Raw genomic sequence first — 26,697 nt, 5'->3', positions numbered from 1 at the left:
TCATGAAAAAGGAAAGATGATCCAAAGGACAGAGCCATGAGTCCACAAGAGTAGAACCTCAAATCAAAGAGGATTTTTCCCAGGTATTCAAACCTAATGGATTTTCCAAGTCTGAATTTCAAAATTGCCAGGAACCAATAACTCGATTTTCCTTTCACTTACTGCCTTTCTGATGAGAATATTTACAACTTCTATCTTATGCCTGTCTCACCACTGTCTTTTGGGAGCAGATAACTTGTTTATTCAACTTCACAACTTCGCAGATGGATAGGATCTGTGTTTTAAGATAAATTGTACCCAGAACCTCACCTATGCCTAATTTAGATGATTTAGATAATGAGATTTGAACTTCTGAGCTGATAGGATTTTGAAGAGATTTTAAAACTTTCAGTTGAAACTGTAATGGGCTGAGAGTTTAGGAATGTTGGGATGAGGTGAATGTATTTTACATGTGGGACAGACAGTAATCTCTGGGGGCCAGAGGATGGACTGTGGCAGGCAAAATACTGACACACCCAAAGAGTTCCATGTCCTCATCCCAAATTCCTGTAAATATATGTAACATTTCCTAGAAAAAGTAACTTTACATATATGATTAAATTAAGGATCTTGAGATAGGAAGATTATCCTAGATTATATGGGAATGCCCAATATAATCACAGGGGTCCTCTTAAGGAGGAAAAGGAGTCAGAGTCAGATAATGAGCTAGGATGACAGAAAAAAGGTTGGATTATCACAGGTCCAGAAGCTAAGGAATACTGGCAAACTCTAAAGGCTGAGATAGGAAGAGAGAAAAAAGATTCTCTCCTAGAGCCTCTGGAAGAATTGCAGCACTGTTGACACTGTAATCAGCACTGAGACTGATTTTTGAACTGACCTCCAGAACTATAAGATAATAAATCTGTGTTGTGTTATATCACTAAATCCATGATAATCAGTTATAGCAGCTATAGAAAATGAATATGACTATTTTGAAAAATTCATATAAACAGATACATTTAACTAAAAGATTAAAAGATTTGGAGGGAAAAAGTGTCTCAAGGTCTTAATAGTAATCTATAGGATATTAAAGCCTACAATGCCTAAAGCATAGGAAGAATGTTTTTAATAAGGCCTTGAAAAATTACTTAGATCTTCCTATTTCCAGTGAAATATCGAGCAACAGTAGTAGTAATTACCAATAACAATAACACCATCGAGGAGCTCTTTGTGTTTACTATGCACCACGCACTATGTTAAGGTTATGTATGTCTTTTCATCATATACCACCTTCTCAATAATCATGAGATAGAATCTGTTATACATATATACACACATATTACATAGAGGGAGTACGAGGCTTAAAAAATAATTTGACCAAATTCATGCAACTTAAATGGAACTTATCCTTATACTGAATCCAAATAGGTCTTACATTTTTTTCAACCACTATATTATACAGCTGTGTGGAATTTCTTTCTATGGGTCTGTGTTTCTTGCTGAGATGCTTTAAGTGCAGATGGCTTGCTTTCCAAGAAAATAAAGCAATTTTTAAAAGTAGATAAAATACATGTAATGCCTTTGTACAAGGTCACAACAAAGTAATAGAGAGTTAAAGAGAAAATGGGAATTCCAATTGATAAATGACCAAAGTCATTTTTGGTTTAAACACACATTACCACTTTTAATAGAAAGTCCAAGTATTCTCTCCTGCCTTGGTAAGCTAAGCATTCTGAAAGAAGAATGTCGTAACTACTTAATGGCTAACAAGGATTCACAGCCACAATTCTAATTCCTAATTATAATATGGTCATGAAGGAGGTAAAATAACAGGCTAAAAATGCCAAGATCTTAGGAATTACCCTATAAATTGATTCTAGAAAATTTTTTAAAAAACTAAACTGTTACATGAAGTGTTTTTTGAATATAAGAGTACAAAACCCAAAGAGCTTTTGATAGATTTGGGGAACTTCAAACACATTGCTGATTTTCCCTCAGGATTTCTGCCAAACAACTGGGGATGTGCAAGGCAAGAGGGTAAAAAGTAATCCACGGTTCATAAAAGCCACCACTTGTGGGGGGGTGGTAGTGACTGGAAGGAGCCAGAAGGGAAAGGTTCTGGAGTGCTGATGATGTGACATATTCACTCTGGGCAATAAAGCATGGACTGGTTCCAAAGACTTTTCATCCTCCTGAGCATGTTTCTCACAACAATAACCGCATTGAGTAAGACAAGAGGAAACACTCAAGGCCTTTTTCTTCAATGACTGGGTTTGAAATGGCATGTATCTTCCTTCAACTTCTGCCTCATTCTGTTTGATCAAAATAATATGATTATAGCCCAAGTGAATAGGAAAGGAAATATATGTAACTATAAAGTCACATGGAAAGTGAATTTAGGAATGGGTATAGAACTGGGGCCAAATCTACCACACAAACAAACTCTGGATCAATTCTACTAAGTAAGCCTAGGTAGATAATAAAGCATACTTCAATTTGGTCTTAGAAATAGGGATACTTTCTTGAACTTGCCCTGGCAATAAAGTTCATTTGGTAGTATTGTGTATTATAAAAAGGGGAAGGGTGTGCCTGGGTGGCTCAGTCAGTTAAGCGTCTCACTCTTAATTTCAGCTCAGATCTTCATCTCAAGGTCATGCATTCAAACCCTATGTTGGGCTCCACCCTAGGCATGGATCCTACTTGAAAAAAAGAAAAAGAAAAAAAAGGAAAGAGAAAGAAAAAAAATGAAAAAGGAAAAAGCTGCTCCATTTATATGTGGTAAATTATTATAAATAATTGGCAATTTTTAAAATACATAAATAATTAACGCACATTGTGGATTCATATAACTGAAAATTCCGTCTTGTGATCCCATGTAAATATAATTAACACTTAACACAGTCTCCTAAGTCTGCAAACATATGGTCAGAATTAGCTATACAAAAAGCAACTTTATGGATTCCAGACAAATTGTCTGAAAATTGATAAAACAAATGAAAATAAATTACTTTGCTGTCTTAAGAACAACTGTCTTTCTTAAGTGAGCTATCAAGCTATCAAGCTCAAAAAAGACAAACAGCAATTTCTCCATAAGGAGGGAAGAACCATGTTTTACACATTCCTTTTTAAGTATATTCCAAAGAGGAGGAAAGAAGTTTGCTGATTTTATTTCAAATTAGTTAAAATGAACATAATTCAGAAAACTAATTCGGGGCACCTGGGTGGCTCAGTTGGTTTAAGTACTGGCCTTCAGCTCAGGTCATGATTCCAGGATCCTAAGGATCTAGTTCCGCATCAGGCTCCCTGCTCAGCGGGGAGTCTGCTTCTCCCTCTTCCCCTGCCTGCCCACTCCTTGCTCATGCTCTCTCCCTTTCTCTCTCTTTCTCAAGTAAATAAATACAATCTTTTAAAAAAAATTCCAAAGAATCTACAAAAAAACCCTCATAAAACTAGTAAGTTTAGTAGTCACAGGACATAAGAGCAACATTCTGAAGTTGAATGCATTCCTTTACACTAGCAATGAAAAATTAAAATCTGAAAATATTTTAAAAGTTAATACAAATTAGAGGCAGCTGGGTGGCTCAGTCGGGACACTAAGTGGCTTAGTCAGTTTAGCATCTGCCTTTGGCTTGGGTCATGATCCCAGGGTCCTGGGATTGAGCCCCACATCAGGCTCCCTGCTCAGCAGAGAGCCTGTTTCTCCCTCTCCCTCTGTTGCTCCCCCTACTTGTGCTCTCTCTGTCAAATAAATAAATAAAATCTATTTTTAAAAAAAGTTAATATGCATTAGTACCAAAAACATTACTTAGGTAAAATCTAACAAAACATGTACAAGATCTATAGGTGAAAACTACAAACTAGTCATTAAAAAAAGATCTAAATGAATTGAGAGATGTACTATGCTCATAAGTGGGAAGATACGATATTGTTAAGGTGCATATTCTTTCCAGTCTGATATATACATTCAACACAATCCCATCAAAATCCCAGTAAGCTTTTTGGTAGGTATCAACAAGGTGATCCTAAACTGATAAGGAAAAAAGGGAACTAGAATGACCAAAATAATTCTGAAAAAGAACAAAGTTGAAGGACTCATGTTATAGGATTTTAATGCTTATTGTAAAGCTAGAGTAATCAAAACAGTGTGAATTGGGAAAGAACAGACCCATACATCGAAAGGACAGAAAGAGAGCCTAAAAACAGACGGATACAGAGTCAATACATTTTTAACAAAGGGGCAAGGGCAACTCAGTAGTAAAAAGACAGCTTTCTCAAAAAATGGTACCGAAACAAGTGAACATCCATATGCCAAAAAAAAAAAAAAAAGACAAAATCCAAAACTGAACCAAGATAGACTTTAAGCCTTAAAAGTTAATTCAAAAGGGATTACAAACCTACCTGTAAAGCACAGTGACAAAACTTTTCAAACAAAACATAGGATAAAATATGCATAACCATGAATTTGATGATAAATTTCTAGATGCATCAACAGCATGAACCATGAAAGAAAAAAAATTCTTAACAATGGATTTTTCCATAATAAAAAAGACACAATTTTTCCATAATTAAAAAGACATTATTAAGGGAATGAAAAGACAGCCACAGACTGGACTGGGAGAAAATATTTGCAAATCATGTATCTGATAAAGGACTGGTATCCAGAATTGATATAAAATTTTTAAAACTCAACAATAAGAAAACAAACAATCCAATTTAAAAAACAGGCAAAAGATGGGCGCCTGGGTGGCTCAGTGGTGTAAGCCGCTGCCTTCGGCTCAGGTCATGATCTCAGGTCCTGGGATCGAGTCCCGCATCGGGCTCTCTGCTCAGCAGAGAGCCTGCTTCCCTCTCTCTCTCTCTCTGCCTGCCTCTCCATCTACTCGTGATTTCTCTCTGTCAAATAAATAAATAAAATCTTTAAAAAAAAAAAAAACAGGCAAAAGATATGAACAATTATTTCATCAAAGAACATAAGACAGGTGGCCAATTAGCATATGAAAACATGACCAAAATCAAATGTCATTAGGGAAAGGCAAATTAAAAACCATAAAAGCTATCACCGCACACGTATTAGAATGGCTAAAATCCAAAAAATTGAAACCACTCACAGTGGTTACTGTGAGTGAGAATGCAGAGCAAGAGGGACTCTCGTTCACTGCTGGTGGGAATGTAGAATCACGCAGCCACTCTGGGAAAGCATTTGGCAGTTCCTTACAAATCCAAACAGTTTTACCATACAACCCTGCAAACATTCTCCTGGGTATTTACCAAACTGATTTGAAACTTTTGTCCATACATACACTTTCATGTGAATATCTATAGTAGCTTTTTACATAATTGCAACCAAGATATCCTTTAATAAACAAGATGAACAAACTGTGGTACATCTATATAACAGAGTACTATTAACCGATAAAAAGTAATGGAGTGTATCGAGCCCTGCAAAAACACAGATGAGTACTTATTAGCAATAATGAGATGTTGCACATATGAGATACAGTGAATGAGCTGTGCCTAGAGGTGAAAAGTAAGGTAGTAAGACAAACAGCAACCAATGCTCACTGGTAGAAATGACAGTGTGACAACAGTAGAGCAACATTTGTAAATTACTGAGCAGAATAAATATGAAAAAATGAAGGCAAAATACAGACTTTTTCCTAAATGCAAAAACAAAGAATTCATAACAACACCTGTTAATGGAAGTCTGTCAGGCAGAAGGAAGTGGTAACAGAAATATAGACTTCATGGAGAGCACTGAAAGTCATAACTACCTGGTGAATATATAAGATATTTTTCTTGTTATTTAAATATCCTTAAAGATAATTGATTATTTAACAAAAATAGTAAGGTGTGGGGGAAAAAAATTAAGCTGTATCTTGACAACAGCACAAATGTCAGAAAGAAATGATACTATATTATGGTAAGGTAGCTGAAGTGGTAAAACCATTACTGGAAGGTGACTGTTATTAAAGATGAATCTATGCACTTTGTAGCAACCATCAAATACCAAAAAGATTGGAGTGATAACCTAATAAGCCAACAAAAGAGATAAAAAAAAATTTTTTTAAAGATTCAAGTAATCCAAAAGAAGACAGAAAAAAGGAAAAGAGGAGCAAAATGGGACAAACTGCAAAACGACAAACTCATACTTAACTGTATCAAGAATCACACAAAATGTAAACTGTCTAAAAACCCCAACAAGGGGCGCCTGGTGGCTCAGTCGGTTAAGAATTTGCCTTCAGCTTATCGAGCCCCATGTCACGCTCCCTGCTCAGCAGGAAGTCTGCTTCTCCATCTCCCTCCACTGCTCCACCTTGCTCATGCTCTCTCTCTCTCTCTCTCAAATAAATAAATAAAATCTTAAAAAAAAAAAATACCCCATGGAAAAGATATGGATATTAAATTGGATAAAAAAGCAGGACTTAACCTACTTTCTGGCTACAAGAAATGTGCTTTGAATATAAAGAAACAAATAGGTTAAAAGTTAAAAGACAGGGATGCCTGGGTGGCTCAGTTGGTTAAGCAGCTGCCTTCGGCTCAGGTCATGATCCCGTGTTCTGGGATCGAGTCCCACATCGGGCTCCTAGCTTGGCAGGAAGCCTGCTTCTCCCTCTGCCTCTGCCTGCTGCTCTGTCTGCCTGTGCTCGCTCGTGCGGTCTCTCTCTTTCTTTCTCTCTCTGACAAGTAAATAAATAAAATCTTAAAAAAAAAAAAAAGTTAAAAGACAGAAACATATACCATGCTAACACTAATCAAAAGAAACTGGAGTTGCTCAATAAATATTAGGCAAAGTAGAGTTTGGAACAAACTAATGAGGATTAAAAAAATCATTTCATAATGATAAAGGGATCAATTCATCAGAAAGAGATAAGAATCTCAAACTTCTATGCACTTAAAAACAGATCTTCCAAATACAGGAAACAAAATGAATAGAATGGCAGGAGAGATAGATCCACTATTATACTCAGGGATTTCAATTTCCTTTTTTCAATAACTGATTGAACAAGCAGATGAAAAGCCAATATGCATATAGAAGCTTTGCATCACACATTTGACATGTGTAGTAAAATCCACCTTACAGCAGTAAATACATATTTACAGAATACACTCCTACACACAGTGATTCCATCCTATCCGAAGTTATGTACTGGGAAGTGAGAACTTAGACAAGAAAGTAAAAGCTCCACTGCCCATCTCTCTTACACAGAACACTCCTTGCTGCAAGGAATGAGTAAAAACAGTGCTATAATGTTAAAGTGCAGATTCTGAAAAAATAAAGTCTGGCATGAGGCCGAAGACTCTGCATTTCTAACAAGTCCCTGGGTGATGCCTCTGAAGTAGCAAGGGACTAGAAGATGGGAGGGAAAGTGAATAAAGGAAGCTAGGGTCACATTAGTTTTGCCCACTTGAAGAAAATCAGTGACAGATAAAAACGTAACATATTTTTTAGTGATTCTAATGTGGTTAGTCATGGTACAAAGCATACAATATGCATTATTTCATTTAATCTTCAAAACAACTCTTGTTTTGAATTACATATGTATATATATTTTATATATTTTACTTATAATTCTATATAAATATTTTATATATTACATATCTCTATATAAAATATATTGTTTATGTTATACTGTATATTATATAATATGATATAATATATATTATATAAATAACACTATAATTATTTTCATTTTTCAGAGATGGAACTCTGAAAAAGATTCAAAGGTATAGTTATACACACACATCCCAGAGCTATCAAAATACCAGGCTTAGTAAAGCATATGTAGGTGTTCAAAACTCTAACTGGGCTCCATGGAAATTTTCTTTTCCTAACATTTCCCCTAAAATCACATCAATTTCAGATGTCTATTTATTTGAATCCTCCCTCCCCTTTCTCAATTGAAAGACCTAAGCATAACCACAAAACTGAGGGAGAGAACTGTCGCAAATACCACTAGACAACTGAACTTCCAATTATTACTGTAAATAGATACCATTAACCATCTTTTGGCTGACTATTCTGTTGTGTTTAAAAAAGATGTTTAATATTTTAACTGAATAAAGCATAATTAACTGATACAAAATTAAAGGCGAGAGAGCTGAAAAACTGTAACATCAATAGTGACGTCAAATGTCAAATTAGACCTACTTGTATTCAGGTAGCTCCTTGATGATAAATGATGAGCCAGGGAAAGAGGAATGGGACATAAACTGACAATCTCAAAAAGGAAGCAATATTCTGTATTATTCCAAAATATTCTTTTAAAAAAAATTTTATTTATTTATTTGACAGACAGAAATCACAAATAGGCAGAGAAGCAGGCAGAGAGAGAGAGAGAGGAGGAGGCAGGCTCCCCGCCAAGCAGAGAGCCGGATGCAGGGCTCGATCCCAGGACCCTGGGATCATGACTTGAGCTGAAGGCAGAGGCTTTAACCCACTGAGCCACCCAGGTACCCCCAAAATATTCTATAATGTACATGTATTGTCTTTAAAACCAGGAAAAAGTTGGTTAAAAATTTGTAATTGAATAAGCATTAATTATCAAGTATTCTCTTGACTCTATTTCCTCAAATACTAGCATTAGTCATAGAGCTGAGGAAAGATTAACAGATACGTATTTGTAGTATCTCCAGAGGCCAGAAAATTCTAAGAGTAAGTACTGTTCTAGTAAATGATGAAAAAATAAAGAAAATCTATGCAGTGAAAAATCAAATCCCCTAAATTAAAGTCTCCTTGAACAGGGGTAACACAGTGAATACCAAAGAGTCCCTGCAGCTTAGCAGAACAGTGGTGCTCAGGCAACTCACAGTGCTTGAGGTTTATTTCTAAGTATCTTCATCATCTCTAAAAGGGAAGTGGTAGTTGTGTTGTCCCAGCTTTAAAAAAGAAAATAAGTATAAACAAACATGTAATGTCCTCCCATCCACTTGGCACTTTATGGGAAATATCTGACTTTTTTTTTTTTTTTTTTTACTTTTTAACTTTACAAGAAATCTACAAAGAAACTGCCCCAAAACAAAATTTAGAATTATTTTATCCTAAGTCAGGGCTTGGAAACCAGTCACATGGCACTTAACATACATTTCTTTTCCTGTCTTAAGGGTAGTAAAAGTTTTACTACTTGTCAAATTAAGTATCATGGCACAGGCAGATGAAACTTTCATTTCAACATTAAGCCTCTTCCCAGAAAAGGTACAAATGTGGATGAGGAAGAAAAGCAAAATGGTATGTTTTAGCAACAGGGAGTGTATTTCTAGTTTTGTGGCAAACTGAACCCAACCAAAAAACTTTGTCGCTGAAGAATGTAATCATAAATAGTTTTATAAATGGCTGAAAATATTGCCTTGCTGAGAAGTGAGGCTAGATTTTCAGAATAAAAAAAAAAATGCACCTATGTCTGTCTATCAACCATGTAGGCTATATATGCCCTTGACAGAAGGGTATGGCCTATGTTTCCTTTTCAAAGATTTATTTATTTATTTGAGAGAGAGAAAAGAAGGAGGAGCAGAGCAAGGGGAAGAGAGAAATTTTAGCACAGACTCTGTGCTGAGCTCAGAGCCCAATGTGAGGCTTGATCTCACCACCCCAAGATCATGATCTCAGCTGAAATCAAGAGTCAGATGAAGGGGCGCCTGGGTGGCTCAGTGGGTTAAGCCACTGCCTTCGGCTCAGGTCATGATCCCGGGGTCCTGGGATCAAGTCCCGCATGGGGCTCTCTGCTCAGCAGGGGGCCTGCTTCCCTTCATCTCTCTTTGCCTGCCTCTCTGCCTGCTTGTGATCTCTCTCTGTCAAATAATTAAATAAAATCTTTAAAAAAAAAAAAAAGAGTCAGATGAAGTCACATTGAACACTTAACCAACTGCGCCATCCACGGGTCCCATGACTAATGTTTTCAATATGATAGTTGAAGATTCTATCACTGTGAGAAGTCCTAATTGCAGACTATGTAAGAGATAATATGAAAAATTCATGAAAAGTTGGGGTAAAATCAATAGTTATGAAACTCCACCTCTATTGTAGTTTCTTCACAATCCTTACCACATTTCTTCACTGACATTTCCCTAAAGAACAGAAGTCCTTGCAAAAATTTCACTTGCCTCTTGACCTGTTAGGCCCAACAACATTTCTATGCAAATAATCTTTTTATGCTATATCGGTTTTATGCTGTATCAGTTCTAATATATTTTTAGCAAGTAATCTGGGGCAAGAATCCTCTTAGAGCTGCTTGTTTACCCTATCTTGCCAGATTGCCAACCTTGCGTTTTGAACTTTGCAAAGTCAGCTCTGGTATAGCAGGTCCACTAAGAGTCAACAGCGAAATGCTGCCATGAGCTGTCAGAACATAAGAAGAGAAGGGGCTTCAAAAGATCAAGAAGTGGCAATACCTTCAGAATGGGAACCAAAAAGACCTGAATCTACTCTCAAGACAATCCTTTAGTGTATTGCTCTGATTTAAAATTTTCCAGCCATCCAATTGCCAACATTCACAAAAGCATCCACAAACGGCGCAAAAACAAAAGCTGATCATACACACAGTCCAAAAGGCAAGGAGTTTTTTCATAAAACCTGTCCTGCCATATTAGTTCTGTTATCTTACTGACATGCTCTTGGCCTCCCGTCCTGCACCCTTCCCCTACCAAGTGACTCATTTTTTTTTTCACATTGAACATCTCCTAAATGCATACAAAGAGCTTAGATGTCCGAGAGCATTAACATAAGTTTCCACCATGAGGTATTACAATTCAGCATAAGAAACAAAAGGAACAAAATTATAGAGAATACTTTCAGAACTAACACTGTGGTCTGATATATTCAAAGGCACTTTTTGAAAAATGTGCATCTCAAGATCAACCCTGCAGAAGCAGAATTCTAAATATTCATAACAAACAAGATCTTTACTAAGACTCACCTCCTCAGTCAAGACAACAAAACTAACCCTAGTCAGGTAGACAGCTATTTGTAATGAACGAAGCATTTTGAAGAGAAAACCAGATTATAACATTTAATCCTGAAAGTTTTATTTCATAAACCTATTTAAATGGAGACAGACTCTTTATCTAAAAGAGCAGATTTTTTTTTTTTAAATTTCCTTCGCCATTTGAGAGATGGAAAAGCATCCCTGATTTGTATATTAAAGCACAAGCATCTGTCCTACTGATGATATTCTAGGGAAGCACATTAGCATAAAATTTAACGATGTCAAATAAGTGGATGTGAAATAGGGACTGCGTAAAGACACTATTTCCAAGGCTGACAGAAACATCACTGTTTAGAAATGCAAATGAAACCATTATGTTCAATAATTATATGAAAATATGAACAGTTCAGCATGTTTTCCAGCCCTGATGGCGGTTAATGGGATGTACGCTTATGTAAATAACTACTATTAAAGCTAATGCTGAAAAAAACTAATAAATTCATACTAAAGCAACTGATTTAGTATGCTTTTAAACCCCAGCAGTGCTCACTTATTAGAAAAGAGTGCATTATTATGTTTAGAACTCATTACTGCTACAAGTCACTGCAACTCCATCAATTACCATGCATTAATGAAAATGGGACACATACAAAAAAAATTATTGCCTCTCAGCAGTTTTCTTTAAAGACAAAATCTAGGGGTATTACCATCATGGGGCCTTGTAGGGAACTTATCCACACTATAATCTTTATTACTGAAACAGTATTCCCAATATCATTACCCCAGGGTATTTTGATCATAAAAAGGGCTAACCTTTATGTTAAAATATCAATATTTTACAAGATTGACCGTTTAACATCAATAAGAGATGTTTAATATTTGAATTTTGGCACCTGGTCCCTTTTTTTAAAGGGAGACGAAGAAATCAAAATACACAGAGGCAGTTATACCAGTACAGAAGATAAATGGTTTCATTCAAAGATGTTCCCTGATTTAACAGATAAATGAGGTCTACATTTAGTTCTATATTTACGTCTCAGTGAATTCTGTGGAATTGGAATTCTGTCCAATAAATAAGGTATTGGACTTTTAAGAACAAACCTAAAATTTCCTTTTTGGCCACAAGATGGACTTTCCTGTGATACATTAAATATTTAGTACAAGAAATTAGGAAGCTAGAAAAGCCTTGTAGTTAAAAATTCAAGTTTAGCTAACACCTAGGAGTAAGGAAATGCTGACAGGGCAGGAATGCAAACATAGAAATGCCTTTGCTCCCACTCTACTTGTGTCAACTTTCACAATTTATTCTGTTTAACATATGTAATTAAAGCGATCCTTCACTGTTTTCTAGCATTCAGAAAAACACAAAACACCTCCGTACCTACTAAATGTGAAAACATTTGCTAAATCTCAGACGCAGACTTGTTATATTTCAAGACTACATGTTTATTTCAAAAGTCTAACAGTCATAGCAGTCCAAACATTTGCAGTTTTAGCTCTCATATGTTTATTCATCTCCCAAGAAGCTTTTACTACAATTTAGATATAGTATCACCAGGTGGTGGTAGACTGCTATGATCTTGCAACCCCAGCAATGAAGTGCAGGTTTTCCCCCCAGGAGTCTGGCAGAATGACTTGGGCATTACAATTCATTCGTGTAACCATTATTTTTTGAGTACATACTGAGTACTAGGCACTACACTAGATCCTCTGTGTATAACAGTGCACAAGACAGAAAAGATGTCCCAGGAGGGAAACAGACAATAAATAAGTAGATAATAGACTGCCAAGTGCTATGAATAATCAACACCCATTTACAACTTAAAAAAGAAAAAAAAAAAACCAACCTCTTAGCAAACTAGAAAGAAAACAAAAATTCCTCAGTGTGATAAAAGGCACCTATTAAAAACCTATAGCTAATATTAATCTTAACGATGAAATACATAGTTCCCCCTAAGATATAAAACAAGGCAAGGATGTTCTCAGTCATCGCTTCTACTCAATACATAACTGGAGGTACCGCAATAAAGCAAGAAAAAGAAATAAAAGGCATAAAGATGAGAAAGAACTAAAAATGTTTTTATTTACAGATGCCGTAATTGATTATAAAATCCTAAGGAACCTGTAAAACTGTTAAAATTAACAACTGACAATTTAGCAAGGTCAAAAGATAGAACCAATACACAAAAATCAATTATATTTCTAAATTCAACAATTACAAATTGAAATTAAAACTAAATTGAACCAACTTTTCAAAATTAGCAGACTCCCTTCTGCTGACTAAAATGAGCACGAGTGCTGACGCTTGGAATGCCAAGTTAAAAAAGTGTGGCTCCCTAAAACCTATGGAGTCAGTGTACCTGCCTGAAACTGCCAAAACTCAGATGTTTTTTTACATGGAAAGTAAGTATATATCTTGTTTTGATTACTGTTACTTTGGCATTTCTTGTTATACACAAAAAAAGTTTAATCCTAACACAGATTCATAAAATAACTTTAAGTATGCTCCAACTACTCTTAGCCTTTTCAGCTTTTGTTTCTGCGTTATTTTCCTTGAGATCTCTTCTCTGCTGTGGAGATTCCTTAGCAATTCCTGACTGATCTCTCTTGGCAATTAGCTTTCTTAAAAATGCTTTAAAATTTTTAAAGAATGTTCCCTCATCTACACAAAAACACTTTGCCTCAAAAAATATATATAGTCTCTTTTAAAAGTAGAAATCTAGTTATTCTCTGGGCAACAGAACTCTACATGTGGACTCTAAAAGGAAAAAAAAAATCTTCAAATATAGCATCTGAAATAAAATATTTGCAAGATTTATCAACTATGGCTTTATGTCTATTTTGTATGTTGTAAACTTTTTCAGGGCAAGGAAATATTTTTGTAAATCTTAAATTTTTATAGAACATTTACAGTTTTGAAAAATCTGCGTATTTTAGCTCATTTGATCACCTTATGTGGTGATATTATTAACATGTTGAAATTAAGACTCGCCGAGGTTTATCCAAGGTCAGACACCTAGTTTAATGCAAAATTAAGTCAAGATTTCAAGTTTTATGATTTCGGTGCTAGAGTGTTCTTGATATACACACTGAGATAAGTCCATATTTGAGACTTCTGGTCTCTGATTAACTGAAAGTTTACAAAAAGGACTTTTCATATAATTTTTAAGGATCAAAAAACTGCCTTAGCAGCATAAAGCACTTCTCTGCTGTTTCAAATAACTACATAATACTGTAAGAAGATATAAATGCTATGACACTGCTCAATGATTACACTTACCTTCAAACTAAAACTTCCTCTCATTTCCTTAGCCTCTAGACTGCTTAACTCATCCTGTGCTTTTAACACTAATGCCTTGGGGGTATCATCTTGATACCTCTTGAGACAGAGGGCATCTGGCAACTTTTTCCTGCATTAGACTAGCAACTATTTTGTCACCATAGCATATAGCCTCTCTTCTCTATTGTCAAACTGTCTAGTGCAAATTTCTCACTAGGGCAATTAGTATTCCTAACCTTCTTTTCTGTTGGTTTCGTCTCGTATTTACTCTTTTTGCATCTTGCCGTTTCTCCTGTGTTTATCAGTTTTTGTGCGGAAAAAAGCCTCCTAAGTATGGCCCCAAAATAAAAACACACACTAGTTGAAACAACTAGTTGAAAACTGACCAACAAGAACACAACAAATATTATCTTTAGATATTTGAATTTTCCAGGCTATGTTTATTTAGAAATTCAAGGACTGCTTAAGATGGTATTGACACAAAGGTCTTTCTCCAGGATTTAAGAAAGCAGCTCAATAGATTGGAATTTCTGTATTAATAAAAGGCATCAATCCTTACCATCTATCAATAGGGGAAACTATTTCAGATATTCAGTTAACTTCTGATCATTATATAAGTATACAATAATTACTATTTCTGAAAATGTAGAGCTTGGAGATGCAGAATCTTGGGTATAACTATGAAAATTAAAAAGTTCCTTTTTTATTTTATGTTATTGTATAAGTTTCTAACTGAAGTGAGGATATTGTATAAGTTTCTAACTGAACCATTTAGACATTCACAAATGTTTAAATGACTAGGCCATACTAAAGTTAAGAACACTAAGACAAATTTGCTACTGCTTAAAAATAAAGTCATCAACAACATTCTTCAAATCTAAGGCAATAACAAGCTGTGGTATGGATTTAGCTGAAGAGATTATGTCAGAATAGCCCTTTAAAGATCAGTCATGTAAAAGACTAAACAAAATAATGAACTCTCCTGAACGATGATTATTATGAGACTGACTTACTAAAGGTCTAGTTCTTCATGCAAGAACTACTGAAACTTTCCAAAGTAATTTTAAAATGTTAAAATGATGTTTTACACGGATGTTAAGCAGATTTAGTACTGTTTGGTCAGTGCAGAACTATCACTGAAAAAAACTTTTTTAATTAAAAAGTTGTACAAAATTAAAAAAAAAATTTTAAATCCCAGTGTTACCCACTATAAAGCAACACTCTGGGGGTGCTAAGCCTCCACATCTGGAGCCTTCAACAAGCCAAAGAAATAAAAACACTATCAAGATCAAACTGGGGAAGTAAAGCTGTTTGTTTTAATATAAAATGGGTACAAACCACAGATATTAAAAGGATCTCAGACATTAAGAAGGTGGAGAAATCCCTAAAAGCAAATCTCATAAAATAATACAAAATCATATTTTAAAAATAATTATTCAATGTGCATTAATGCCCAAACAGGAGAATTAAAAATAAAGGAAAATGATTAGAATTAATATCTGAAAAAACAATAATGTTTAGAAACACTATCCTTGTATAGGTACACTGCAATGCCTTTTCACCTTACACTTAGAATAAAGAATAAAAATACCAAAGAACTAAGTACATGTTAAATACTGTCTAATTCTGCTCGGGCTGCCATGACAAAATACCACAGACTAAGGGGTTTAAACAACAGAACTTCATTTTCTCACAGTTCTAGAGCCTGGCAAGTCCAACAACAAGGTCCTGCAGGGTTTGGTTTCCAGTGAGAGCTCTCTTCCTGGCCACCTCGATGTGTCCTCCTAAGGTGCAAGGCTGGGAGCGGGGAGGCAAAGGATGGAGAGAGAGAGATCTCACCTCCTCTTCTTACAAGGCCACAGTCCTACTGGATTAGGGCCTGACCCTTATGACCTCATTTAACCTTAAGTACCTCCTAAAGAACTCTCTCCAGACACAGTCACATTAAGGGGACTTTAAACATAGGAATGTTGGAGGGACCCAATTCAGTCCACCGCAAATACTAAAATAACAAATGCATACATAAACAAATGAATGAATCTTGCTAAACCCAGAGTAGAGGGCAAAGAGAATGAAAAGCACAACTGCATATCCCAATACTCCAAAGCATGTAAATTTAGCAGGTGGGTAAGTTTATCAGTATTTAAGATTTGTTTGATTTTCACAGAAGAAATGAAAATCAGAAAAAAAAGCTACTGTAAGAGAGAAAGCAAATTTTAATCATTGGCTGGCACATTTGTTTTGACATATAAATATGTTCAAAACTCTCTTCCAGCCTTAAAACAAACTAAAAAACATTCCTTCAAATATTGATACCTCTTTGGCTAGACAGCATCTCCTTTTCTTCACAGCTTTTACTTTCTCACTCATATTCTGACTTGAGTCTTAGACTCAAAGCCATTGCAAACTGGTTTATTCCCCTAAAATACCAGTGAAATGCTCCTACATTCAATGACTTGTATAAAGCCACAATGGTATAGAGTAGCTGATCCAAAACTCTGATATAAGCTTACTTATTAAAAATCCAATACTGTTGCAAAAACACCATAGTTGCTTAAAGAACCATTAGAAACACAAGTTAGGGCAGTTGATATAGGTATAAATTCTTGAAAAATTCTAAAAGCCAAGTACTATAAAAAAAAATTATCAGAGAACATGTCTTAAAGAGGTACTAAAGAAGAAAATTAGAAAATTAATAAAAGGAGCAATGACAAAGAAATAGAAATAAACTGTAATAAGCAGGAAAAACAAATGAATCTTTTGTACCTTATATGTAGGGACCACACCAGGGAGGCATAAAAATTAAGGTCACATATATTATGTGATATCAGTAACTGAGTGTTTAAACATCAAAATCAAGAATATCCATTTGATACTTTGGGCCATAAGAAGCCACAGAAAGGGATTAAAAAGCCAAGTGATGTAACAAAAATAGTCCTTAAGAAAAATTAACCTGACAGCAGTGATGGAAAGGAGTGGGTTAAGGACAGCGGAGAATGAGACAGTGACAAAAGGATACCACAAGTGTTATGGCAGAATGCATGGACATGCCCAAGGAAACAGCAAAATACAATGGGCTGAGGATTTCAGAGGGAAATGATAAAGGCTCGGTGGCCGAATGAAAAAGCCAAAAAGAAAATCTAAGGAACATTCTACATGTGTAGATTTCTGGATAACTTGGGTTAAGTACCAAAAAAATTTTTTAAGAAGCACTATATTAATATAAGCAATTTTCATTAGATTGTGCTTTAACTATAAAGCAAGTTGCAAAAGTAAGGCTTCTCGATATCTGTAACATTCACTGCTGCAGAGATAATTCAGTATAATGGAAAGCCACTTGGTGTCAAAAGCTTTCATTCTGAAATACAATGGGTTGTTTCAGTCACCTCTCCAGACCTGCATCTTTACCTGTAAAATGAGAATAAGAGTATCTGCCTCAATTAAGTGTGTTATTGGGAAGATTAGAAAGTACATGTGAGGGGTGTCTGGCTAGCTCAGTGGGTTGAGCATCTAACTCTTGATTTCGCTCAGGTCATGATCTCAGGGTGGTGATCTTGAGCCCTGCCTTGAACTCTACATGGAACACAGAGTCTCCTTGTCCCTCTCCCTCCCCTTTCCCCGCCTCAAACAAATAAAATCTTTAAAGAAAGTAGTAAAATAAAAATAAGTACATGTGAAAGTGCTCTGTAAATAGAAAACTAATATACAAATATAAGATGTCTTACGAAAATAAAAGAAGTACTAGAAGTACTAAGAAGTAACAGGGGATAAAAATTTAATGTTATTTCAAAGCCTCAGAATTATCACTATGAATGTTAGCTACTGCACTACACTTATCATATGAAGGCCTTGAGATATATCTAGGTGGGCAGAGTTCTAGACTGCTTGCCTTTTCAGTTCTTTTGTGGTTTTTAACAGTTTTCCTAAGAAGTCCTCTGTCAGCTTAAAATCTCTGTTAGTCCAGTTTCTAGGAGAGGAAAGTCAGACCTGGTTTCCTCTAAGTGAAGACCCAACAGGTGTAAGCAGTAAAGAGAACTTATGTCTCGCACAGAAATTAGAAGATAAAGCATAGAGCAGATCACTTTCACTCTCCCAGTAGGTCTCAAAACTGCCTAGGTCTTATATAATCCGATGAAAGCCATCAGAGCCCCAGTGAAGAAAGACAAAGAAATGAGAAGGCATTATTAGTTATCCACATATCAGAGAAGAAAACAGAGACTCAGAACTAAGTTCATTAATTTTTCAAGGTTAGACACTAGCTTTTCAAGGTTAGATAGCTTACCAGCACTAAAACAGGATTTTGTCTCTAAAGCCACTGTACTTCTCTATCACTTCCCTTGTTCTGCCAGTTAAAATAGCAAACATAAGACTTTACTTTCCTTCTGTAAGCTTTGGTATCATCCTGACCTGAGACATATGCTCCGAAAATACAATTAGCTCAAATATTAATCAACTTTTCTAATGACTACATTTTCTGTGTCTTAAACTATTACCTGCTAATATGCTTCAGAACGATTCCAATTGGACATATTTCTAAGTTTCAGATTTATCTCTCCTTTCATACTCATTTAGGTAGGCAAAAATCTACTAGGTTCATCAAACTGCTTGACTTGGTGAATGGCATATTTATTCACAGAGTTAAGTTCTCAGGAAATAAGCTTTGTTCAAAGACTGAAAATTACAAGAATTTTTATGTTTTAGTAATAAATTCTCTATTCATTGTTAAGAACAAATCTTCAAAAGCCTGGTCCAAATGCAAACACATAAAATATCTTTTCTCTTTTTCACCAAGGGACTGGTCTGTGTTCGTATGGTGCCATAAGCCAAGTTATTAGAACTTTTAAAACACAAAACCTTAAATTTAGTATAACACGTCTTTAAAATTCCAAAAATCTGAATTCATACAGTTCCTCACACAGAAACAGATTGTAAAATGACCTAATATTATCTGATTTCATATATATGAAAGAGTCTGAATCATTCATGTATGATAGGTAAATGTATCTGTAGTTAAAATTATATTGTTTTAAATTATAACCTTGTTTTATGTTTCTAAGTTTTATAGGGTTTTATGTACTGTAAAATCGTCTATATTAACCTTTGACAGGTTTATGCTAGTAAAGGAGATTTGTACCTGAGCAATCTACTTGGAATAAAAACCATGGGTATCACTGTTTTTAAATCATGTCTTCCTCTCTCCCTTCTTCCACAGTTCCACAAATACCACCTATCATTTGGTGATTCCAAAAAACCTTCAACTTTTCAATTTCAATTTTTGATAATGGTCTCACACCAATCTTCATTCACTATGATAATAAATGCTCAAGTCAAATCCTTTCATATCATATGTAAAATACTTCCAACTTCTGAGTCTTTGACTTTACTGACATGCCTTTTCCTTTCGCTTTTAGCATATAAGATAGATCAGGGGTCAGTAAACTTCTGTAGAGCCAGAAGTAAGTTACTTTAGGGCGGCAGGCCAAGGGGTCTTTGTTACAACTACTTTGTTACAACTTTGTTACAACTACTCTGCCAGCAGCTACAACACAGGAATGAATGGGCGTGGCTAGATTTAGCAGGCACCCTACTGGATTTGGCCCCTGGCAGTAGCTTGCTGATCCCAGAGCTAAGTGATTGTAGAAATGAATAATTGGGCTACTACAATCACCTGGGGTATCTTACTACTTAGACTAATAGAGGAAACCATTCATAGCCATGCTGAATTAACACTTCAGCACTAAATCCATGACTCTTAACCAGAGTGCTAAAATAGCTACACATCTTGGTTAAGTACACTACCAAATAAATAAGGCCTTAATTTTGGCCAGGCTTTCAAACTTGTCTACTATCTCTGTTTCTCACCTGATTTCCCCACTTTACACCAATTCCAGTGGACATAATACTAATTCTTTTCTTGGTCTCAGGAACGCCAAGGCATCATCACCTCCTCTCCCTTTTATAGAAAGAGGCTTCTATTTCCCCTACTTCTGTTACCAGACTGTAAAGGAAAATGCCCACTTTATCAGCCCTTCTTGCAGCTTAGCACGGCCATGTAATAAAGTTCTGGATAATAAATATCTCATGAAAGACTGCTGGAGTTTGAGGGCGGGGTTGGGGGGAGCAGGGTGGGGACTGCCCTGAGGAAAAATTTCACTTTTTTTTTTTTTTTAAAAGGAAACTGAGTCACAACTGCCAGAACTCCTTCCTCCGCCTTCTCCCTGCCCTAGGGCCAAGATGATATCTGGAATTACAGCAACCATTCTGCAACCATTAGAACAAGCTAAGAGAACTATGGAGATCCAGTGCTGAAAACTTAAAGCCACTGAAGCAATACCAGAGGCCACTTATCTCCAGAGTTGTTACGTAGGGGGCACCTGGGTGGCTCAGATGGTTGTGTCTGCCTTCGGCTCAGGTCATGATCCCAGCATCCTGGGATCCAGCCCCGCATTGACGGGGAGCCTGCTTCTCCCTCTCCCTGTATTGCTTCTCCTGCTTGTGTTCTTGCATGCTCTCTGTCAAATAAATAAACAAAATCTTTTTAAAAAGATGCTATAAAATGAGAATTTTTGTTACAAATAAAAATATTCCTAGTCTACCTTTTCTTGGAAGTCCAAGTCACTATTCCTTGTGACAAGTGAAGGACCAAAGTGGCCGAGCAGTTTGTTGTGAGTTCTGACTAAACAGCACTACTTTAACCCAGAGAGAGAAAAGTAGCAGGAAGAAAACCACAAAAGCAGGTCTAACCTGAGAGCTGCCAGCCTAGTACAATAAAGTCAATGAAGGCAAACAAAAGAGAAGATCCAAGATAATTATTCAAATGCTAAAAGTTATAGAAAAGAAATAATTGAGAAAGTACACCTTTAGAATTGTAGGCAAAGAAGCTTTATAAATGTCCTGCTCAGCAAATCGAATCCGAAAATTTTGATTATATTAATTTCCAATTGTGTATTCCCACTTTTTGATAAAACAAAGAAATTCAGAACTCATTTTTTACATTTACATTTTTTTTAAAGATTTTATTTATTTATTTGACAGAGAGAAATCACAAGTAGACGGAGAGGCAGGCAGAGAGAGAGACAGGGAAGCAAGCTCCCTGCTGAGCAGAGAGCCCGACGCGGGACTCGATCCCAGGACCCTGAGATCATGACCCGAGCCGAAGGCAGCGGCTTAACCCACTGAGCCACCCAGGCGCCCTACATTTACATTTTTTTTTAAAGATTTTATTTATTTATTTGACAGACAGAGATTACAAGTTGGTGGAGAGGCTGGTAGAGAGAGAGGAGGAAGCAGGCTCCTTGAGGAGCAGAGAGCCCCATGTGGGGCTTGATCCCAGGACACTGGGATCTTGACCTGAGCCAAAGGCAGAGGCCTTAACCCACTGAGCCACCCAATGCCCCTACATTTACATTTTTTAAATGTTTCTTCCCAAGTGAATTATTTATACCTTTACGTTTCTATTTCCCTGGTGTTCAAAAAGGTAGAGTTATTGTTGATGTATAATAATTTTAACACTTGAAGAGCATTTGAAATAATTATTAGGGATGAAGTTAATAATGATATTGCCAATATGGGCACTGGTTCCTTCAAGTATTCATATACTAGTTTTGCTGGCCAATCTATGACCCTAACTTTAAGGATAGCCACTTCTCTTTTATATCAATACCACTGCAAAAACATCCAAAGATAAGTAGCCCAGCCAAAAGAAACTTCAGAAATATGCTTATTTTAACGTGCATATACCTTAAAATATAATTCTTAAGTTAAAATACCAGTTTTTATTTTACTTTCTTACAAAAAGTGCAATATATATTACATACACAAACACACTCACACATACATCTCTCTCTCTAGTTCTAAACCCAGTAATCTCCTCCTCCATGAGAATTTTCGTGTATTATGCTGCAATGTAAACACTTATCAATTATGACATCTACAAATTACAATGCATTTTTTTTTTAATTTTTATGATTTCAGAGTAGAATTCCTTAGGGCTGTCAAAGCTTTAGCTAGAAAGAATGCCAAATACAAAGAGGTTTCAGGCTCAGTTAGAGTAGTGGAACAGAATTCAGTAAAGTTCCAACACTACATTTTAATGCCCAAATTTCTTATTGTCTTTTTTAGTTGACAAATATGTGCTCTGCAGCATAACAGCAGCGGCAGAACAGCTGGGTGGCCCTATCAAGCACAAAGGAAGCAACAGCACATGCTGTTAAGTGTCGTTTTGATTGCCTAAAAATGGCAGCCCATGCAGATTTATTCCCTGTTATAAATTAGAACAATTATTTCTCTGGAGCTTACATTTTCTTCATGAAAGAGTCAAACTTCCTGCACATTAAAAAAGAGGACTTTCAAAAAGGATATCTTCCCTTTCTTTGATGATCAGATCATTCTGTTCTTCCAACTGCCTGATCTTCTTCTCAAATGATTCCTGCTCGGCTCGGAATCGTTCTTCTGTCACTTCCTTTTCCTCACTTACTCTGAAATACAAAAATGAAAAGAAAATGCCTATAAGAATAAGAAAATATGTGCCTACAGCTGTCGTCCACCAAAACCAGATTTCTTCCAGAGGTGTGCTGTTTTCTTCAGGGATAATCTATATTTGGCTTTTTTAAAAAAATTAACCTCTCATAAGGCAATCTTGCATACCTTTGTGATAAAATATGAACAGGATTTTTATATCAAAAATGTTCCCAAATCATCAGATGTATCTTAAATATGGAAAGTCCAACACAGAATGTAAGTTTCCAATTGTAATCCAGGACAGAAAAATATCTCTTTTAAAACTCAATTTTATTTCTCTTCAAAACAGGCACAATTAATTTATTTTGATTTGAATCTTTTAAATATTTTTATTTAAATCCTGTCAATGAAATAAATGATCTATATATCTCTTAAATATTTCATTATATATACATAGGTAATTAATTTTATTCTTTTCCTTGGTACTGATATCCTGCATTCCTCAGTAGCATATAAGTAACCAGACTAGAATAAAAAGATGGCATTAACATAAAAGAAACTACAACTATTCTTAGTCCAAAAAGAATTGCAAGTGTTAAAAAACCCTGGCCAAAAAAATCTGTATCTTTAATGTTTAACTCTGAGAAGTATTCCAATTCAATATTATCAAAAAGAGGTGACTTCTGACAAGAGCACAGGGGGAATATTTAAAAACCCCAATTAAACAAGAACAACATTAAAACTTATCTTAAAATGGCAACTCTATTTCTCATGTTACTCTGTGCATAGAGATGTTTGCCCTGAATTTTTCTGTGACTCCTGCTTATGCCTCCAAAGAGAGTACATTTATCTTACAAGATCACACAGCAATATGTGTAAAGGAAATCCACAGGGACTCCTTTGAGCTTCAGAATTTACTTCCTTCCAGACCCCTGCTCTACTACAGCAATTTTTTTTTTTTAAAGATTTTATCTATCCATCTGACACAGAGAAATCACAAGTAGATGGAGAGGCAGGCAGAGAGAGAGAGAGGGAAGCAGGCTCCCAGCCGAGCAGGGAGCCCGATACAGGGCTTGATCCCTGGACCCTGAGATCGTGACCCGAGCCGAAGCAGCGGCCCAACCCACTGAGCCACCCAGGCACCCCTACTACAGCACTTTTTGAATAACACGAACTCCTCAGCCTTTCCTTTGTTGCTAGCCTTCTGGTGGTGATACTTGAAATCAATGATGTAACAGAATGAAAATTGGATTTTTGAATGTTTGAGTTGATTACATCTTGTCTTTGAAATAATTTACATGGGAGAGCATGGCACAAATAGTGTTCAAAAAAGAGGTTTATGTTTTCTTGCTCATCATCACATTAAAATCATTTCCCTCAACCCCTATTATTTATGTCTAGCATATTATTAGGCCCATGAATGGGACTCAGGCCCTTCCTTCTAAGAGGGTAACCTGAAACAGAAAACAAATACAAGGAATCCAGACAGTTAAACAAATAGACACATGAGGACAATTTATCCCCTGGTCTCAGGTTCTCTTGCCTCCATTGTTGCCATCACTTTCCAAGGTCTTCCCCTTTACTGCTATTACTCTCAAGCACACTTGCCTTACCTTTCAAAATAATTCCTGCTGCCTCTCAGTCTTTCTAGAATTGTCAAACACTGGAACCATGAATTATTTTCTACCATCTAAATCTTCAATCTGTCAGCCTTCTGAAACACTTCTGAAACATCTTTGCCAAGATACTGTCCAAATCAAGTAAACCCCCAAAGTGCAAAGTGGAAAACGATGTACACATGGGGACATGAGAAAAACTGTGCTTACTTCTCTAAGCATCATTACTCTCACTCATGAAGAATAAAGCTAGACTAGATAATTTTTAAAATTCTCTCCAGCTAAATTCACTGCTATAAATATCCTAATACTGTACATACATCCTTTATAAATATGGAGAGCATTCATAAAGGAATAAGAAAGAAGTTCTCAAACATTTGGTCAAGACGCAAGGCATACAATACTATAATCTAGGCAAAACCTATAGCCATAGAATGAGAGAAAAAGTAGTTAAGAGAAATACTAAAAAGCATAAAGAGGTAAAATTTGGCATAACATAAAAAGTGACAAATATGTAGGATAAGGCACAAAATAAAGATGAGGGGCACCTGATTGGCTAAGTCAGAAGACCAAGCAATTCTTGATCTCAGGACTAGAGTTTGAGCTTGGGTTATGAAAGTAACCCAAGAAGAAGTTACTAAAAACAATGAATAAATAAAAAAATAATAAGTGATAATATATCTATTATATATATCTAATATATCTATATAAAATATATAGATAGAAGATAGATAAGATTAAAGATTTTATTTATTTGACCCAGAGAGATAGAGAAGAGGGAACACAAGCAGGGGGAGTGGGAGAAAGAGAAGCAGGCCTCCTGCATGAAGCCTGATGCGGGGCTCGATCCCAAGACCCTGGCATCATGACCTGAGCCGAAGGCAGACGCTTAGCGACTGAGCCACTCAGGTGCCCCAGTGATGCTATATATTGTAAGGAGAAAAAAAGCATATCAGGGTGAGAAAATATGTAGCAAAATCTGTCTCTGTTTAGACTGATAAAATCTTCAAGATATGACTAGAGAGTAAAATTCCTAAGTAGACAAGAAAAGATTTATTTTTATTTAATTATTAAAAAATATTTACTGAAGGGGGTGCCTGGGTGGCTCAGTTAGTTAAGCATCTGCCTTCAGCTCAGGTCATGATCCCAGAGTCCTGGGATCTAGGCCCTGTCAGGCTCTGCTCAGTGGGGAGTCTGCGTCTCCTTTTCCCTCTGCCTCTGCCTGTAACCCTGCTGGTGTTAGCTGGTATCCGCATACACACTCCTTCAAATAAATGAAATCTGTTAAAAAAATATTTACTGAACGACTACTATAAAAAAATAACAAAGTAACTTTAGTCAGTTACAGGGTATCCAAAAGGAACATAAAAATGGCTCCCCATCATTTCAAGACTATTCATAAAGGCCCCTATAAATATAAGGAATAGACCAAAGATCTGTTTTGTCAACAAGCATTGCTCCAGGGTCAGAAAAACAGTAAAAAAAAAAGAAAAGAAAAGAAAAGAAAAAAGTAGAATGCCAAGTTTACCTTAACATTAAACTAAACACAGAGATTATCTTTAGAGCCTACCAAGTCAAAACACGTAGGTATTCATCAATATTCACTTACTCCCTTTGTTGGGCCTAAGGAAATTCCCGAAAACTCTAAAGATCACTGAGGGCAGAAATGCTTATAGATATAATCTCACAATGCCAGAGTCTACAATGAGCATGAGCTTGTCCCAAAACTTAAGCTACTCTATCTAGAAAAATCACTCTTCTAAATTTAATTTCTGGAGTATGTTTGAAAAATTTGTTGCTGCACTGTTTATACAGGGCTCCTTTGTTTTAATCTCTTCTGTTATGCTGCTATGATTAGACTACTCTTTAGCAATTATTATACTCTGGAAGGCTATAAACTTAAGCACAAAGGGTAACACTTCTTCTGCAGGCCTATCTAAAGATATGTACAGCTTCTTTGTGGCCTATTAGCCTACTTAATACAAGCATATATATTAATACAACCTTTAAACGCAGAGGACTTGCCAATAAAATAGCCTCCAGATTTGATATCTACTCTGAAATCTGTCTTTTAAAATTTATGTTCAATAATATTTCCCTGGAGGTATATGTACAAGAAAATATCTGGTATCATGATCTACATTTTTCATCAAAGCATTCTCAGACCACAAAGTAATATAAGAAGACTTAATCTTCTATCTCATGTGGAGAACAGAAATTAGTTAATTAAGAAAATGAGAATCTAGGGGCGCCTGGGTGGCTCAGGGGGTTAAGCCGCTGCCTTCAGCTCAGGTCATGAACTCGGAGTCCTGGGATCGAGCCCCATATCCGGCTCTCTGCTTGGCAGGGAGCCTGCTTCCTCCTCTCTCTCTGCCTGCCTCTCTGTCTGCTTGTGATCTCTCTCAAATAAATAAATAAAATCTTTAAAAAAAAAAAAAGGAAA

The 26,697-nt window shown here is 36.0% G+C and overlaps 1 protein-coding gene across 6 annotated transcripts in view; it reads right to left on the bottom strand.

Annotated features, from left to right (window-relative positions):
- Positions 1-26,697, bottom strand: part of KIAA1328 (KIAA1328 ortholog) — a 325,611-nt gene that overhangs the window by 257,454 nt on the left and 41,460 nt on the right. For all 6 annotated transcript variants that reach the window (XM_059409499.1, XM_059409500.1, XM_059409505.1 and 3 more), the window contains one exon: positions 22,540-22,655. In XM_059409499.1, the coding sequence (XP_059265482.1) occupies positions 22,540-22,655 (116 nt within the window). The remainder of the gene's footprint in view (positions 1-22,539; positions 22,656-26,697) is intronic.

This window comes from Mustela nigripes, chromosome 8 (assembly GCF_022355385.1).
Source record: "Mustela nigripes isolate SB6536 chromosome 8, MUSNIG.SB6536, whole genome shotgun sequence".
NCBI classification, from domain to species: Eukaryota; Metazoa; Chordata; class Mammalia; order Carnivora; family Mustelidae; genus Mustela; species Mustela nigripes.
Note: the sequence above shows the minus strand (reverse complement) of the source record. Positions and strands in the feature narration are given on the sequence as shown.